The sequence below is a fragment of the Crotalus tigris genome, unplaced genomic scaffold (assembly GCF_016545835.1).
Source record: "Crotalus tigris isolate CLP2741 ecotype Arizona unplaced genomic scaffold, ASM1654583v1 scf7180000017987.690289119674:8195010, whole genome shotgun sequence".
NCBI lineage: Eukaryota > Metazoa > Chordata > Lepidosauria > Squamata > Viperidae > Crotalus > Crotalus tigris.
This window is the reverse complement of record NW_024096758.1, coordinates 8,068,289-8,087,684: the sequence shown is the minus strand read 5'-3', so window position 1 is coordinate 8,087,684 and position 19,396 is coordinate 8,068,289. Positions and strand designations below refer to the sequence as shown.

General features: G+C 38.4%; 1 protein-coding gene across 1 annotated transcript in view; it reads right to left on the bottom strand.

The window, feature by feature from the left end:
* The window catches only part of RABGEF1 (RAB guanine nucleotide exchange factor 1), a 61,868-nt gene extending 45,698 nt beyond the window's left edge, over positions 1-16,170 (bottom strand). The window contains exons 1-5 of the mRNA XM_039346328.1: positions 16,005-16,170; positions 13,090-13,282; positions 10,412-10,581; positions 9,414-9,592; positions 7,004-7,379 (exon numbers count right to left, since the gene is read on the bottom strand). Of these exons, the coding sequence (XP_039202262.1) occupies positions 7,004-7,379; positions 9,414-9,592; positions 10,412-10,581; positions 13,090-13,233 (869 nt within the window). The 5' untranslated portion in view covers positions 13,234-13,282; positions 16,005-16,170. The remainder of the gene's footprint in view (positions 1-7,003; positions 7,380-9,413; positions 9,593-10,411; positions 10,582-13,089; positions 13,283-16,004) is intronic.
* Positions 16,171-19,396: the final 3,226 nt, after the last annotated feature.

Below are 19,396 nucleotides of genomic sequence, written 5' to 3'. Positions count from 1 at the left end.
TTTATATCACATATGCTGATTAGATTATCTCAACATAGATGATCAGCATAGATTAACTCCAAGATTAACATCAGACTAACAATCAAGTAAACAATACCCCAATCAAGAAACTGCCAAAGAAGCCAACAGCAAACAGCCCAACCAAAAAAAGATCTTTAAGACCACTTTCACCAACACTGACAGGGTAAGACACTAGAATATAAATTGACAGCAAACCACACTCCTTACCAGCAGTGATGATGTTACCTAGTTTGGGTAATGAAACGTCTGCACGAAAACAAACCAGATCAGAGAGCACCAAGGACCCCCTCTTGTCAATTCCATCAAAAATTCAGTCCCATAACCTGGTCAAATCCAATTAAATTACTTCATGAAACCAGATATTTTTGGAGTTGCAAAGTTATTAAAGTATCTTTGCTAAATCATACAAAGATACCTCTAGGTCAGCAGTTTGTTTCTCATAATAGTCCTTCAGAAAGGTAGTAGGACATAATTTTATCCTCCATATACATGTACTCCTTGACTTACAACAGTTCATTTAGTGACCGTTCAAAGTTACAACGGCACTGAAAAAAGTGACTTAGGACCATTGTTCACAATTATAACCATTGCAGCATCCCTGTGGTCATGTGATCAAAATTCAGATGCTTAGCAACTGGTTCATATTTTTTGTGACCTACTGACAAGCCAAGTCAATGGGGAAGCCAGACTCACTTAACAACCTGGTTACTAACTTAACTGCAATGATTCAGTTAACCACTGTGGCAAGAAAAGTCATAAAATAGAGCAAAATTCACTTAACAGCTGTCTCACTTAGCAACATAGGTATTTGGGGCTCAATTGTGGTTGTAAGTGGAGGACTACCTGTAGTTACTATCTACAGACAAGTAATCATGAAGGCTTTATGTTATCTTCAATGTGAGGCAACACATTTCAGCAACATGTCTTGCGAACCAGGTGTGGCCTAGACTCACCCTCCATAATTTATACCTCTTTACATCCTCTGAACTCACCCTCCATAATTTATACCTCTTTACATCCTCTGAACTAAAAAAACTGAATTAAAGTACCCTGGGTGAGTGTGTCCTATCTGTACATAAAGCTTTACGTAAGACTTAGCAAAATTCTGCTTACGGATTTAGGCTGCACATTTGCTTTTCTGGAAGTAAGTCTCCTTAAACCCAAGAGACTTACTTCGGTGTGGACATCTATTGGATGCACTTTAAAAATATACTGATCTTGAAAAATCCCTGAATGTATTTCATATGTTTCAGTTTAAGAATACAGGTAATCCATGCTTAAGAATGACTTGTTCAAAGGCTACTCAAAGTTATGACAGTGCTGAACTAGAATTGCAACAGTTCCTCCACTTTACAGCCATCACAGTGCCTCCATGACCACACTTCGAGCGCTTGGCAACTTGGCTCATAGTTGCAAGCATCAGTATTCCACACTCATGTGATTACTATTTGTGACCTTCACTGCTGGCTTCCAACAAAGTCAGTGGGGAAGCTGGCAGGTCGGCAAATGGCAATTGTCTGACATTGTTCTTGACAGCCATGCAGAATTCACTTACAGTGAGGGAAAAAATTATTTGATCCCCTGCTGATTTTATACATTTGCCCACTGACAAAGAAATGATCAATCTATAATTTTAATGGTAGGTTTATTTTAACAGTGAGAAACAGAATAACACAAAAAAATCCAGAAAAACACCTTTCAAAAAAATTGTAAATTGATTTGCATTTTAATGAGTGAAATAAGTATTTGATCCCCTATCAGCAAGATTTCTGGCTCCCAGGTGTCCTTTATACAGATAACGAGCTGAGATTAGGAGCACTCTTTTAAAGGGAGTGCTCCTAATCTCAGCTTGTTACCTGTATAAAAGACACCTGTTCACAAAAGCAATCAATCAGATTCCAAACTCTCCACCATGGCCAAGACCAAAGAGCTATCCAAGAATGTCAGGGACAAAATTGTGGACCTACAGAAGGCTTCAAAGGACTACAAGACCATTGCCAAGCAGACAATTGATGCAATTATTTCCAAATGGAAGAAACACAAAATAACTGTAAATTTCCCTTGGTCTGGGGCACCATGCAAGATCTCATCTTGTGAAGTTTCAGGGATCATGAGAATGATGAGGAATCAGCCCAAAACTACACAGGAGGATCTTGTCAATGATCTCAAGGCAGCTGGGACCATAGTCATTGGTAAGACACTACAACGTGAAGGACTGAAATCCTGCAGCACCCGCAAGGTCCCCCTGCTCAAGAAAAGACATGTACAGGCCCGTCTGAAGTTTGCCAATGAACCTCTGAATGATTCAGAGAACTGGGTGAAAATGTTGTGGTCAGATGAGACCACAATCGAGCTCTTCGGCATCAACTCAACTTGCCATGTTTGGAGGAGGAATGCTGCCTATGACCCCAAGAACACCATCCCTACTATCAAACATGGAGGTGGAAACATTATGCTTTGGGGGTGTTTTTTTGCTAAGGGGACAGGACAACTTCACCGTATCAAAGGGATGATGGACGGGGTCATGTACTATCAAATCTTGGGTGAGAACCTCCTTCCCTCAGCCAGGGCATTGAAAATGGGTCATAGATGGGTATTCCAGCATGGCAATGACCCAAAACACACGGCCAAGGCAAGAAAGGAGTGGCTCAAGAAAAAGCACACTAAGGTCATGGAGTGGCCTAGCCAGTCTCCAGACCTTAATCCCGTAGAAAATCTGTGGAGGGAATTGAAGGTTTGAGCTGATAAACGTCAACCTCGAAACCTTAATGACTTGGAGAGGATCTGCAAAGAGGAGTGGGACAAAATTCCTCCTGATGTGTGCAAAACCTGGTGGTCAACTACAAGAAACGTCTGACCTCTGTGATTGCCAACAAGGATTTTGCCATCAAGTACTAAATCATGTTTTGCAAAGAGGTCAAATACCTATTTCACTCATTAAAATGCAAATCAATTCACTTTTTTGAAATGCATTTTTTTGGATTTGTTATCCTCTCTCTCACTGTTAAAATAAAACTACCATTAAAATTCTAGACTGATTATTTCTTTGTGGGCAAACGTACAAAATCAACAGGGGATCAAATATTTTTTTCCCTCACTGTAACTGCAACTGGAATTGCCGGAACTGCTGTCGTTAAGTCAACGCAATCACATATATCACATTTTATGACTGCATTGTTTAGTGACAGAGATGCTGATGTCAATAATACATCAATAATACATAATTAAGCAAGGGTTACCTATTTGGGCTCACTTAAGTAGTTACTGCATAATGCCCACTTCAAGTCTTGGGAAACATCAAGAATATGCTATACATCTCCCCTCTTTCTCATATACATATTTTATGGACACCAAATCACTGGCTGGCTCTTGTCATAACTGTAACTATCATAACTTTTTCCTTAAAGTCTGTCCCAAGAATGTTGGCTTTAAAAAACTATAGTGTCAAGCAGATTATTTTAATTCCAGCTCTGTGCTTACCACTTTGTCAGATTTAAAAAGATCATTGCAAGTTAGATTAGGTAATGAGATAATTTATTGCACAATACTGACACAACATATTTCAATACAGTTTACACGTGAGGAGTTTGGGGGAATCATATTTTGTCTTAGCATTGTTTGCCATTTCAACATAAAGAGTAATATCCACATTCCAATTACATTTCACTTTTTTTTTTCCAGATGGCATTTTGGCTGCAATTTTATACACATTTATTGAAACCCGCATTTATATGTAGGACTGCACAAAAAGATCATAAGGAATCAACGCATCTGACTAAAATTATTTAAGTGTATAAAGAATAGAAATTACTAAATTGACATAATACATTAAGGATTACACATTATTTATGTAAAGCATTTATATCAGGATTATATTATTTATGCATGTAAATTTTAATTTATTTGTACTGAAGGACAGCGTGGGCAGATGTTTTAGATTCGCAAATCAACATAGCTCTAGGAAAATAATAATCCTATGTTCTTAAAAGTAAGTGTTCCACAGTGATTATTCTTTGTTTTTAGGATTGCAACCTAAATAATTTCTGAGGAGCATTTTTCTGAATAATTTCAAATTGTAGCAATGTGCAGCAGCCCATCCCTAAACACCATATTGATTGTGATAGCAGTAATTTTAATAATTAAATATACTAAGGTTCTTGACAAATTTTAGATTTCTACATTGGCCAGAAGCTACCTGGGAGGCCCAATACATCAGAAGATCATTAATCTCCCAGCAAACTGACCCTAAGCAAAAGATAGGCAGCCGGCATGCTAATCCTTAACCATTAGCTTCACAGGTCTCATGTAATTTGCTACTTGTGCTGTTGCTAGCACCCTATTCTATCTCTGCTCAACAATTACGCACTGCATAGGAGCCCTTGGGATTAGCAACCAGCAGTCACCCAAAGTAACAAACAACAATGACAGGAAAGAAAAACCTGATGGGACTACGTTAGTCCTGATGGGGACTCGTCAAATATTTGATGAACATCTAGATTCAAGAGAGAGACAGAAAAGTACATTTTCTAAAGTTTAATTATTCCTTTTTTGAAAATTCTTCTGCCACTATATTTTTCTCCACCAATGATATTTTCTATACACTACTAAAATTCTCCTGTTTGTGCCCTTCAGTTAGACCAGTGGTTCTCAACCTGTGGGTCGGGAACCCATTTGGGGTCGAACGGCCATTTCACGGGGGTCGCCAAACAACGCAGTCTGCCATTTTTTCCCCCTTTTCCTTAGCTGTGCTACTCCCTTTTATTCTATTGGCTTTTGAAAGCCAATAGAATAGACTCTCTTGAATAGAGTCTAATTCTATTGGCTTTCAAAAGCCAATAGGAATTGTCCAGGCTGTCTCTGCCCTGCTGAGCCCGCCAAAAGTCCCATTCTGCAAATGGTGCTGCATCAGTTGAGTAGTCCTCAACTTACGACTGGTTGAGTAGTCCTCGACTTACGACCGGTTGGGGGTCGCAGCATTAAAAAGGTTGAGAACCACTGAGTTAGACCAAATGACACATTATACCAGAATAATTTTTGAATAAAGGTATCTCAAATCTTCTAAGTTAAAGGATGTGTAAAATATGTGGGACCCATTATTCTTGTGGAATTGAAATTTACTCATTGTTTATACCTATCAGGCGAAAGCAATTGGAATTACTCGTGAATAGGCCCAAGTAGATCATTTATTGGTGATCACCTATGTTACAGGAATCTTGTCAGACTGCCTGCTTTCCCTTGGGAAATGGCAACTATAGACCTAAGGGTTTGATCTCAGATGTTTCCTCCTCCAGATTCTAAGGTGAAATGACTCCTTATTCCCACTAGAGAAGGCCCCTCACCTTCCACCAATGGTTCTACTACATTGCCAGTTTAGTTCCAAATTTCTGACTGTTGTAGCATTCATGCAGTCATATCATATACTTGATAATATGATGATGGGAACGTTCAGCATGGGAACAAAACCAATATGGTCAGCCTAATTATGCCGTGTGGAAAGAGAGGGGGGATATTACAGTCAAGAGATGACACCAAACATCAGGAAGCAGCAAAGGAGAACACAAATCAGATGGGAAAATTTACCGTTCATTCTGGTTACATCGGACTGCACTACCTTTCTCTCAAAGATAACTCAACAGGTAGTAGGTTGTCTAGTAGAATTCCAAAAGGATGGCAACCATTGATCCAATCGATTACCATAAGAACATAAGACTTTGTCAATCAAAAAGTGAGTACATGTTGCTAACTCATCCATCTTAATTTGGCTCAACCTACTATAATATCTTACCTGTACTGAAATTATACATTCTGCTAAGCCATACTTTAAATATCACTTTTAAGTAAGCTGTGATTGGCTGAATTAGTGCAAACACTGATCCACAGCTGTATGGATACCAAGGTAACTGAATCCACATTACAATCAACCCAATTCAACAAATCATACTGTAGCTCAGTAGTTGGAAGAAGTACACTGAGTACTATCGGACAAGGAGATGTGAAATATTTTTCTTGTCTCCATCTAACCTTTATATCAGGACATAAACTACTGTGATTGGCTCAGTTTCAGAAAATAAATTGCCGATCCATCTCTGCAAGAAAACATGTATTTAAAAACTATCAACAGGTAAAGCTCTCAGTGTAAAGACCAGGCACAATTCATTTTCATAATCATTTCATTTCATTTTTTATGAAGAATGTAATCTAGACAGCTTGAAGAAACCATAACATATCCAACAAATGAAATTATCATTTATCAGGAAGATGGAAATAAATTAATTTTCAACACATCTATACATACCCCAGCACAGATTTACAGTTAAAACAATAACTTTCAACATATCTATAATGCCCCAGCACAGATTTATAGTTAAAAGAATAACTTTGAACACAAACTTAAGGAATTTTTTCAACCATTTTCTTCTAAAAAAGTCACCTCAGTATTCAGAGGTACCTCATTCTTTTGTTCTAAAAGTTGTAACAATGAAATCATGAGCAGCAGAAATGGAAGTTGTACAAAATAAAGTGCTGCTATATACGTCTGCCACCAGGTAGCTACCTCAACAGCTAACTGAGTCTCTGCAGAAAGAATCCTTTGAAACATTTCACCCTGGCAAGATCCACTTTTGCAAAGCAGTGCAAAGCGAGTGAGGCAGTTGGACTGTGGAGGTCAGCTGTGTGCAAGAGCCCTTTAAAAACCTCTGCAAGCTCTGCAAGCAATATGATCATTCTTATCTATGGCTGTGACTATTCTGTAGTATCCGCATTAACATGCTTTCTTTTAGGAGGATTTTTCCTTCTTTGAAGCAAGAAGCATAGGGCAAATTCCGGTAAGCTCCACAGCTAGGTTTGGAGGACACATTCTCCTGCAAGATAGATAGATTCCAACACATCAGTAATACCACAGTTCACAGAACTCAGACCGGTAATACATAAAGAAGGTTTACACACCAGCTTGCTCTCTTTCGTGCTCCTTGTGCTAAGGGCCTACCACCATGTTATCTTGAATTCATAGATTGGGCGCTTGCAGTAGTAATGGTTAATCAAGTGTTTGTCACACACACCAATACATTGGTGGTCAACTGTGATGCCCCTGTTGGAAAGGTCCGTCACAATGCAATGGAGGAGGTCATACACATCTGCCACGGCTTCCCAAGGCCCAAAGGATACATCCACCTCACAATGGTGCTCAAAAAGCTTGGCCTCCCCTTCACTCCTCTCAAAACGGAGGGAGTTGAAAAGTGGACACTCGTAGGGCGTGATGGGCATCTCTTCTTTGAAGACACAGATCTTTAGCTTAGCAAAGCGTGCTTTCCTTTGCATTGCCCGCAGCTTAGCTATTTCAATGATTCGCTCTAAGTGCTCTAAAAAGCAAAAGAGAAACAATGATTGAAATACGGTGAGAGCACCTTTCCAGATACTGTTTTGTCATTAAATAATTTAACAAAGCGAAACAACAAAAATAAAATCCTCTTGCAACTGATATTGGTAAGAAACAAAATAATTATACAGTTAAAACTACCATCTTGATTTTTAAATTAACACCTGTTCTAAATTCTTAGCACAGCTGAGCACCTGATCTACCAACATACATGTGACTTAAAATGGGGTTTGCTGTATTTGGTAACTCATTCTTCCTTGTGACACATTTAAAGTGCTATCTATCTATCCTTGAGCCCACAAGGAACTGTTGACATAAGCCTTGCTGCCAACGCCAATCCCTATCCTGTCGCAAGTGTGCTGCTACCAAATAGTGATATCCTTACTGACTGTGCACAGCCCAGATTAAGGCAAGGAATTCAGTTGTTTCCCTTTACCCAAAAGTCAACTACCCCTTTAAAATGGGCTGGAATAGGAAAGGTGGTGAGCTTTGATGGATGATGAGTAACAAAACATCTCCCCACCCACCCCACATGTAATTGGATTTTAATGTTTGGTTTCAACTTATCTGTATGTATGAGTATATGTATACAATAGGTAAATTAATCAATGGGATAGTATTTGTTTATTTGATTGCTTGATTTCTATAGCCACCCATCTTAACAAATGACCATGGGTGGCTCATGATTTAAAACATGTTAGAATTAAAATCTTAAAAACATTTTAAAACAATAAAAATAATAACAGTAACAGTAAAAAAAATATTAAAGCGTCTAATTCAAAGTACACACAAAACAATCACTGGAGGTTTTAAAAAATAGACTGGACAGCCATTTGATTGGGATAATCTAAGACTCCTGCCTTGAGCAGGGATTGGGACTAGAAGATCTCGTTACAATATTTTTAAACATAGGTTTAGCTTTCTTATAGAAAAACACTAAACCTGTGTTTAAAAATAGCCTTTGCTAACAGTTAACAAGGATGCAGGAGGGTTGCGAGAGTTACACCACAGCATGTAACACTGTGCATGCCTCTCAACTATTAGGAGGTACACAAAAATGAGCACTATCACCGCATCATACAGCATCCCTCCAATATTGATTTAAAAAAACCTCTTTTATGGCACTAAACATCTAAAACTTGATTGAACTGTACATGATAGGCTATGAAGTGGTAGTATGAAAGCCAGCTTGTACTCCCACTTTATGCACAGTCACTACCACTAGCAGCCAGCTGTCATTCAACCAGTTGAGGTGACTGTACCAAGATCATCCCAGAGCCTATCAAGCTAAAGGGGAAAGCCCAATTTGAAAGAATTGACCTCTTACTGCCTATCAGTCCACCCAGAAAAACCGGACAGGAAACATGAGCAGATGAGCTAATTGTATTTTATCTTATGGCTACATTAACAGAATCTTGAAAGTCTGAAGGTACCAATCCCCCGTCTGATCAATTAGGCCAAGTCCTTCCTAAGTTTGACCATTAAGCTACTGGGGGCTCATCCCTCTCGTATGAAATTTCCTAGGCAGCATCTCTTCCCTTCATCACTTGAGATCATTCCCATACCATTACACTGCCAAAAGCAGAATGGTCCTTAGGGGACAGTGCCCTGGGATAGGGAGACATGGGCCCTCTCCAACCTAAAGGGGCCAATAGTTGCTGGGTTGATTCTACTCCCTACACTCATTTGACAGAACAATTACTTAAACATATCAGTTTGGAAAGTAAAGTTACTATGGCTTGTTGCCTGCTTAACGGGAATATACTACTTTAAAACCAGAAGAGCTTTAAGCTGTTTTAGGTATGGATTTGGGATAAGATGAAACCAGAATCATGACACTGCAGAAAGCAAAGGATATGTTTGAGATATGTACCTGACTAGGTACAAGTAGGGAAAGTCCCTAAATTCACTAAAATGAGCAAGAGCCAGAGAAGAGATTTTTTTTTTCATTTCTGAACTTCTAAAATGGTGACTTGGCAGAAGGCAATAAACCACAATTGCTACATTCTCAATTTACCTTTGTAATAGGGCATTAAGCCCAGGAAAGCCTGCCGCACTTTCTCTCCTTTCAGGGGCTGGAGCTCTTCTAGACTGTCTAGCAATGGTCCTATGGAATAATACTGAGCTTCCTTGTAAACAGACCTCACTCGTTCTCTTGGAGGTAAGTCACCAGATCGTAGAAAATTAAGTACATCCCTAAAAACAAAAAGGAAACAAACAGAACTGCTGAAATAGTGGCTACCTCTTCTCTTTTCAGAAATGTTATTGAATGTAGTGGTTTATTGTTATTTAAATATTTTTAAAATAACTAAAAACTCATCAAGTAGCATATTTTCATTTTAAGTTCTTAAAAATATAGATCGCAAGCACCATTTTTAAGGGCCAACCGCTGTTCATTTGTGCACAGGAAAAAGCACCTATGATGAAACTTGGGGTCAAGTATGTATCAACTATTTAAAGACAGAAAATGCAATACATTATTCAAGTAACTAAGACAGAACTATAAAGACAGTTTCCTGAGAATAAATTGCATTGAAAGTTGCAGCCTAACATATTGAATAAATAACTGAAGTGAAACTACAGACAACCAGCAATATCAGGGAGCAAAACAATGGCTAAATAATAATAATAATAATAGTAGTAGTAGTAGTAGTAGTAGTAATAGTAGTAGTAAAGTTGGAAGGGACCTTGGAGGTAATCTAGTCCATCTAGTGAAAATGTATCTAAAACATTGCTTTCTAAAACAGAGTACCTGTTGCAACATGGATGTTACTTAACCATGAATCTAAAACATTGCTTTCTAAAACACTAACTGTTGCAGCAACCTGGATGTTACTTAACCAAGTAGCAATCCTTGGCATGCTACATATTTTCTGTGTGCCCCATTCTGAAGAAAACATGAATGCAAAGGAAGAAGAACTATATGTACTGAATTGTCCTCATGATAAAAAAATTAACCTATAGCTTCAAGAACTTTGTAGGAAAAAAAATAGCACATAGTCAAATATTATGTACCCAAAATATGTTCCATCTCTGTCAATAAAATATCTGCCCTCAGCATCTGTTGGGATGTAATGCCGGCCACTGAACATGGCTGACAACATGGTATCTTCATGACGTCTCAGTGTTGATAGCCTGGTCATGAAATGGGTGCCTCCAACATTTAGTGGAACTACTTCAGGAAACTGAAAATAATAAATGGTTTTGAAAATTAAATATGGCATGGATAAAATAGAAAAGTGTTTTCATTCTCACATAATATCAGAATTTGGATCATTAATGAACAACAGGTAGTCCTTGACTTACAACAGTTTGTTTAGGGACCATTCAGAGTTACAATGGCACTGAAGAAAGTGACTTATGACCGTTTTTCACATGACCGTTGCAGCATCCCTATGATCATGTGATCAAAATTCAGACACTTGACCACTGAGTCATATTTATGACTGCAGTTTCCCAAGGGTCATGTGATCACCTTTTGCAACCTTCTGACAAAGTCAATGGGGAAGCCAGATTTATTTTACAACCATGTTACTAACTTAACAACTGCAGTGATTCACTTAACAAATGTGGCCCCAAGGTAAAATAAGGCAAATGTCTCAATTAGCAACATAAATTTTGGGCTCAATTATGGCCATAAGTCAAGGATTACCTGTAAAAAAATCCTCCAAGAAAAGTATATCTGAGTCCAACAATGTCTTCTCTTAGACAACAATTGTGGATATGTTTGCTAATCTATTTGTAGGGTATCAATCTTTTCAGTGAGCAGACTGCTTTATTTCTTGTAAATTTATTTTTTTTTCTCTTTTGAAAATATATGTTGATTTAAAGTTTGTATTTAAGGATTACAGATTTCATGAATGGACTATCTTTGAAGGAACAGTGTTATAGAAATTAATAATAACAACTGACAATAGAATCAAGACTGAAATAAGGTCCTTCTTAGATGATTTTTAAAAAAATTAGACAATTTTAAAGGGCTATCAATAGTTACAAGTCAAACAGCTATATTTCATTTGATAATACGTGGAGTGTCTATTTTAATCACAATGCTGGAATAAACATTGTTGGAAGCAAAAGATAGGGAGTTCCCAATAAATCCTATTTCTATCACTCTTAGAAGAAAGTAGGCAGGCAGACTTGAAAAAAGATAGTTGTTTAGCCAACTTGTGCCCAAACCATTTAATAAAATCATCACAATTTTGAATTGTGCTGAAACCAAACTGGTAATTAGTACATCTGCAGCACAGTTAATGCAATATCAATCATGTGAATGTTTATTCTATCTACACTGCTGCAATCTGGATAAATGATGTTTCTAGATAGTCCTCAAAATAGGTCCTGTATACAGCATCTGCAGTAAAAACATCCATGTAACATTTGTTTTAACATATGTTTCACCAAGGGCAGGTCTGACATTCCAAGAAGAGCCTAAGCAGGGTAAAAACATACGGTAATTGGGCACAGCTGCTATCTGAGCATCCAGAGACAAAGCAGTCCAGATGTATTCCTAAGCCTATATGAAACATAAAGATGAAGTATGCCACTTAATACCAATTACTGGGTTTCTACAGCACAGGCCGGTTTCTTGGAGTATTTGGCGACAAAGGGGGGAGGGAGAATGTTGGACTAAATTGATCTAATTCAGATAGCTTCAATGTTCATTTCATCATGAACGTTGAAACGTACAGAATCTCTGGGGAGACTGTATACAGAAGAGACAGAGAAAGGGTACATACAGATTCAAAGACCTTCACTAGGAACGACCAGTATACTCAAGCCAGTCTGTCTATCTGCAATAGCAAAATTATCTGTAAATTTTAGGAATTTTCACGCATTCAGAATCCTAATAAAGCAGATTTGGTATTCACAACTTTAGAACTACCAAGAAAACTGACTAGGTTTGAATAGAGGTCCACTAAGGATGCACAAGCCTCCTTTATCTGTGGTTTTCCTTATATTCCAAAACCAAGAATATTATTTAACATGTGGTGGGCCAACCAGTCAGCTGAAATGAACTTCCTTGAAACTCAGCTTAACTTAAAAACACACATTTAGAAGAATTACTCTTACATGCAAAGAGGCAGTGTAGAACAGTGGTTACACTACTGGAGTGGAAATGAAGAGTTCAGTCTCAGCCATAGAAACTCATTTGGTGATTTTGAACCACTTATTCTCTCTCGGTGGATTGTTGTGGGGAAAAATGAGTGCTGTGTAAGCTGCCTGGAGCTTCTGAACAAAAGGCAGGATAAAAGTCTAATTAAATAAAAATAAATACATGTGAAACCTAGTAGATATGGGTAACTTGGAAAATTCTTACTTGTCAGAATATTTAAAAGCCAGGACAAACATTGTAAGGATTTGAATTTATTTTAAAATATTGCTTCAGTGGAGTTATTTATTAATATTCCACTTTTGACCAGAATGAATTATAATAATAGCCCATCAATAAAGTATACTTCTATTTTCTTACAATAGTTATTTATCCCCTATCACCAAAGGTTCTCTGGGCAATTTAAATCAAGTCACTACCACAAGCTAGCCTGAACACAGAAGAAAAAGAAGTTTGAAAAAGTAATTCATATTCAGAACAGCTCTAGAGACACTGCACTGGCAACTCCCACAAAGAGAATATTGTATGTTAGCACAAGCAGAATAATGTACAAGGATACAGCATGTATTAAATCACTCACCTGCTGAGGAAGCAGGGGCAGCGAGTGTTCTGCCTGGGTTGCTGTTGGAGTGGCAGGCTCTTGAAAATCATCCTCTGCATCTGAGCTCGACATGGCATCGCCCAGGTGTCCACAAGCTTTGGTCTGCCCCGTGACTACAACCATCCCTCTGGTTCTTGTAACTGGGTCTGCTTGGCAGGCAGCCGTGGCAAGGCTAATGGGAAGTTGAGAGCCATGTTAATTCAAGAGCCCTTCTTTAAGGAAATCTAATAAGAATGGACCACTGTGGGGCAGCAGGCACTCAAGGATGCTCCACATTGCTGTTTACAAGTGTCACTGCTATTCTGGGGAAGTGAATCACAATCATATAGTTACTGCATCTGCAATTATCTACAAGCTCTGAGGGACATACCGTGGGAGGGCCCCCATTTACACAAAACACCAGGGAACCTTCTTGTCAGATTTCATAGCCAACCAAATCCCCAGTGGGAAATATGCTTCACTGACTGGTTGTTCAACTTGCTGTTAGTTGCAGGATTGTTATTTGCTTCTCCAAACTCAGCTTAACAATTGGGAATACCTGGTGCTGAGTAGCCATTTGGTAATCCCCAAAGCTGTCAACCACAGCTGCTCTCAGACTGGGCAGTCTGTTCTTGGACATTCCCCTGCTGAAAGGGGGGGAAATCCAAAATTCCAAAATCACAATACACAAAAGGAAATATTATTCAGCCAGTTTTTATAAATAATAATAATAATAATAATAATGAGGAGGAGGAGGAGGAGGAGAAGCAGCAGCAGCAGCAGCAGCAGCAGTTTACAGAAATCTACCACCATTAAATAGAATTTTACCATCATACATAGACAGAAATGGTTCTCTGGGAAGGGGGGTGTCATAACACTACGTATAAAAATGTGGGCTGCCAAATTTAAGTAGCTGATTTCTCCAGTAGTGATCAAGAAATGGAAATAGGAAATTAAAGGTGCTTTTTAGTTTTGTTTTTAACCTGGATTCTTATGTATTTTATTCAGGGATTGGTGATACTGCTTTTAATTAGCATTTCATTTTCTTGGTCACTTCAAACATCACAACACACAATGGCGCATAACATCTGGACTGCAAGTAAACAGCCCTGGAAAGGGGGAATTTGCTCATATGTTTGAAATAAAAAATACATTAGTTTTACTTTGAAGATGTATTTCTTGGACTAGGAACAATCTATGCTACAGAACACACTTTTTAAATCTATAGAAACTATTTTTGTTCCTATTCTACAGCATCTAGGAATTATATACTTATCCTGAATAGCAGCATAAAAGAGAGCCTAATGCAACTTTGCTTTTATCCTAGAAGCAAGATGGATAGTACCTAAATTTGATTAAATAAATAAATGAAAATATAGCAGGTAAAAAATACAGTAAGAGTTTATTCTAGTACACACTTTCAGATTTTGGTCCAAATTTTGTAGACTCATAAATGCAAAACACTTCATCAGCAAAGTTTTGGTACTGTGTTCTCCTAGTTGATATTTGTCAAAAAATATTTCTATTTATCCTTTTCTATCTTCATGTCCTTTTATTTTCTTTGTAGATTTCCACTTTATATTTTATATTGTAAATTGTAGACATGCAATTGTAGACATGCATCTGACACACTCTTTAATTACATCACAATATTTGTTCTAAACTGATTTTACAATTATCTCATCTAATAGATTTCATTACATGAAAAAATGTTCTCCCAATTTACAAGCCACATACCTATTTGTCTTCCTCATATAATTTTTGATTGGTGCATAATAATTTGTGTAAATGAATAGATCTGTTTGCAGAGTGGGTAGTCATATTAGTAGGAGGAACAGCAGAATCTTTTGGCATTTCAAACTGTCTTGTATTTATTATGATAGAAGCTTTAGTGGGCTCAGCCAAGATCCTCTTTTTCTTTTTGCTCTTACTCAATCTTATTCAATTAGACAGAATAACCTACAGATCTCTTTTCCAATTCACAGAAAGATCTTCATAAATCCATCCTACAATAAACCCACTCTGATTCTTAATCTTATTGAATTAACCCAAATTATTAAGAGATTATTGAGAACTAAAATACAAAGATGCATCATCTTTTCCCATCTGGTAGATTTTCATCCTCTTTTGCTGCTTAAGGAAAGCCAAATGCAAATCATAACACCCCTGCTTTGTCCATGGGGACTTGAGCACAGGTGGGCCTTTTTACCTTGTTGATGAGAAGAAGCCTAATGTTGTTTCTCAGATGATGCTGCATGAGGTGCAAATTACATTTACTGTAAGGCACAGCTTTCCTGGTAGAATGACACCCAAGCTAATCATAGGACAAAAAGTATCTGAGCTGCAGCCAGGCATGTCCAAACCCAGGCCAGTAAGCCACATGCAGCCCTGGACAGCTAGCAGTGCAACCCCACAAGATCGTAAACTTTTAACATTTATGTGCATTTCATATACATTAACTATTATATGCAGTCTAAGACAATTCCTCTTCACACATTGCAGCCGGGGCAAGCCAAAAGGTTGGACACGCCTTCTTTAGACTCCAGTTCAAATTTCACACAAAAGCTAAACAAAAATTTAAAACAATTGAGCCAAATAAAGACAATATCATTTACTTTCTCCATCCACACAGACAGCCCTCAACTTTATTGCTCCTTGTCCACTATATGGAGAACTGAAGTCCTATTCTAATAAAAGAACAGCCACAAGCTGGTCCCCCTCCAAGCTAGCATTCCCCATCCAGAGTCCACCAGATAATGGGGCTCTACAGCAGCCAAAATCCCCAGCCAGCAAAACCAAAGGTCAGGCTGGTTATAATTGTTGAGGATTGTAATCTGAATCAAATCAACCTTTACTGTCAAAGTACAACATGTGTACAGTAAATATCTGGAAGCTAAAATTAGAAAAGAACCCACCAAAGAGAAGGGGCTTCCTTTTCCTCCCTCGCCCTCCGTTCTGCCACTGAGTAAATAAAACAAGTCTTGCTTGGCAGAAAGCAATCAAAAAGAAAAAGAATGGGCCAAAGTTTGGCCCTTGCTAAGGACCACACCCAAAAGGGGGTAAGTCTGCAACTGCCACGCTCCCAGAGGGCCCTCATCTCGGGGGGGGGGGGCAGAAAGAAACTGGGCTTCTTCACCTGCTCCTTTTGCCCACGCTCAGAAAAGGGGAGGAGCCTCAAGATCACTTAGTGCTCGGGGCGGAGCCAGGTTGCCGTAGGAGGTTCTGAGACCGGCCTTCCATGCGCTCACCTGTTGGTCTATTCGCCGATGAAAAATGGGGGCGATATTTGCTGCCACCAAAGCTGGTTCTCCTCGTTGCCTCCCGGATGAATTGGAGTGATATTTCGGCGCTCCTCAATCAAAGCCTGGCTCCCCGACCGCCTTCCCCGCCCCGCAGGCCTCCGCCATCCGGGTACTTTGGGATTGACGAGGACAAGACAGATTATAGGCTGTCCAGTGGACGGAGTGAGGCCAAAAAAGCTCCGCCCCCTTCTCTGCTACATCCCCCAACTGGCTCAAGCCCTTTTCTATCTCCCATGGCGACGAGATGCAGCAACGGAAGGTCTCCGCTCCAATTCTCGCGCTTCTTCTGGTTGCCAGGGAAACCGAGGCTCACAACGAGCAGCCGAAGAGATGTATGGAGAATTTAACTTGCTCCGCCAATAAATAATGAATACGCTTCGTCTCTGTTGTTTGCTACCTTTTATTATATCTTCCCCTTGAAATGAAGTAGAGCAATTCTCCTGTGGGGAAAGGGAGATAAATGTTCCAAATGATGGGTGTGTTCACACAATGCACTTACGTTACTTTATTGTTGAATTAACCCATTTTCTGGACTTACACAATATGTTAAATAGTTTTTTAAGGGGGGCAATTGCCTGGTGGTGGTGGCAATCTGTCCACTGAAGTGTAATTTAGTATGTGAAACTTAATGATTCAAAGTAACAGAATAACATAGTAGGAAGGGATCTTGGAGGTCTTCTAGTCCAACCCTGTGTTCAAGCGGGAGACTCTATACCATTCCAGACAAGTGGCTGTCCAATCTCTTTTTAAAAGCCTCCAGTGATGGAGCACCCACAACTTTTGAAGGCAAGCTGCTCCATTGGTTTATTGTTCTCACTGTCAAGAAATTTCTCCTTAGTTCTAGGTTGGTTCTCTCCTTAATTAGTTTTCATCCATTGTTTCTTGTCTTGCCTTCTGGTGCTTTGGAAATTGGGTTGATTCCCTCTTCTTTGTGGCAGCCCCTCAAATATTGGAACACTGCTATCATGTCCCCCCTAGTCCTTCTTTTCACTAGACTAGACAAACCCAATTCCTGCACTATTTTTATTCAAGAGTACTAAAGTGGATAGTTAAAATATGTTACTTGCTTCATTATTTTAGAGTACCTCAATAGATAAAACAAAAATAAATTTGATCTGACAACGTATCTATTTTAGAGAGAATTGGGACTCTTCCAAAGAACTTGGTGCACAGGGTCTGTGTGTTTTAAAAAGCCCTTGGCTTGAAACCATACATCTTCCTAACAAGATGGGCTTGTATAACAAGAACAGTGAAATTAAAAGTACTGTATTTAACATTGATGTGGAAATACATCTGCTAAGACTTCATCGGATTTAAAGGCAAAGAAAGGACAAACTAGGATATAGAGGTACTCTACTTCTATGAGATGAAATTATAAGTCAAATTGATAAACTAAAAAGAACCAAATGCTTGGTATAGATGATATCTACACGTCATGACTAGAAGGAACTATTTTTAATATTAAGCAAAAATTAAAAATATGGGAGCATAACCTCAAAGTGACAGGAGTTCAAAAGTAATGTTAGAAAGTATTATTTCCTAGGAAGAGTAGTGGAGGCCTGGAACCAATTTCCAGTTGAGATAGTGGGTCAATCATCAGTAATTAAATTTAAACATGCTTGGGATAAACATATGTCCATCATACAACAATTAAAAAAAAAAAACTCAAGGACATACTCGATATATCCTTGGTCTTTTTCTGCATTTTCTATGTTTCTCTGAGCATGCAGACATGAACAAGACCTGGATTTTCAAATAGAATGAAAGAATAAAGAATATTTGAGGGCAATTCATTTAACTTTTGTTTCAGGAATATTGTTGGAAATACTGCATTGTTAAAAAGAAAATAAACATCTAGCATAAAAAATTTCCTGAAAAGGAACAACCATGGATTCCACAAAGGCAAGTTATTTCGTTAACTTTTTAAACTAACTGACCTGTCCTGGAATAAATGGCAGTTACTCTTTTGATTGGCAACAGATTAAAAGACAGAAAGCAGTAGGATTAAGTGGATTTTTTTTTTCCAAATGGGAGAGATGCACATAGTAAGAGTTCCTCTAGTAATAGTGATAGTACAGTGCTTTTGAGCAGTGTATCACTCAAATTTATCACTCAAATTGTTCAGGGGATACCATTAGAAAGATACAAAGAAATACTGCAAAAGAATCGATCCAGACTGGGTAAATAGGCTTCAAAATGGCAAATGCAGTTCAGTGTAAAGAAGAATATACATAGACCTCAACTACAACAGTTCATTTAGTAACCATTCAAAATTAGAACGGCACTGTTTTTTATGCTTATGACTAGTGCAGCAACCATGGTCACATGATCAAAATTCAGATGCTTAGTAACTGTGTCATGTTTGCAGTGTCCTGGGATAATGTGATTATCTTTTGTGACCTTCTGACAAGCAAAATCAATGGGGGAGCCAGATTCTCCTAACAAATGTGTCACTAACAACTGCAGTGATCCACTTAACAACTGACAAGAAAAGTTGTAAAATGGGGAAAACTTACTTAACCATCTCACTTAGCAACAGAAATTTTGGGCTCAGTTTTGTGACCATACGTCAAGGACTATCTGTATTAGCACAAAGAATCCATTAATGGGAAGGGATGGTAACTGATCAGGAATAGATATGACAGCCAGAAAAGCTGTCAGTAGCATTTTGGATAGTTCAGTGAAAATATAAATCCAGATTATAGCTGCTGTAAAAAAAGAAAAAAGAAAAAGTAAGCAATTTCCATGCTTAGTATCACTAGGAGAGAACTTAAAAATAGAAATGTGCATAGGCTTGAGATAGTACTGGTCACTCTTGTGGATAGAAGACCTTTTTAGAAACCTGGATAGAAATCCTGCACCTTTTCTAGTCTAGTGAGGTGGCAAGTTTGACATCTGTTCTACATCTTTCAGCCTTATTCAATGCTAATGACCACAGTAGGTCTCTTAACTGCCTGCAAGGATTGGGGATTAACAACACTGTTAGTGTTCAAGGTCATGTACTG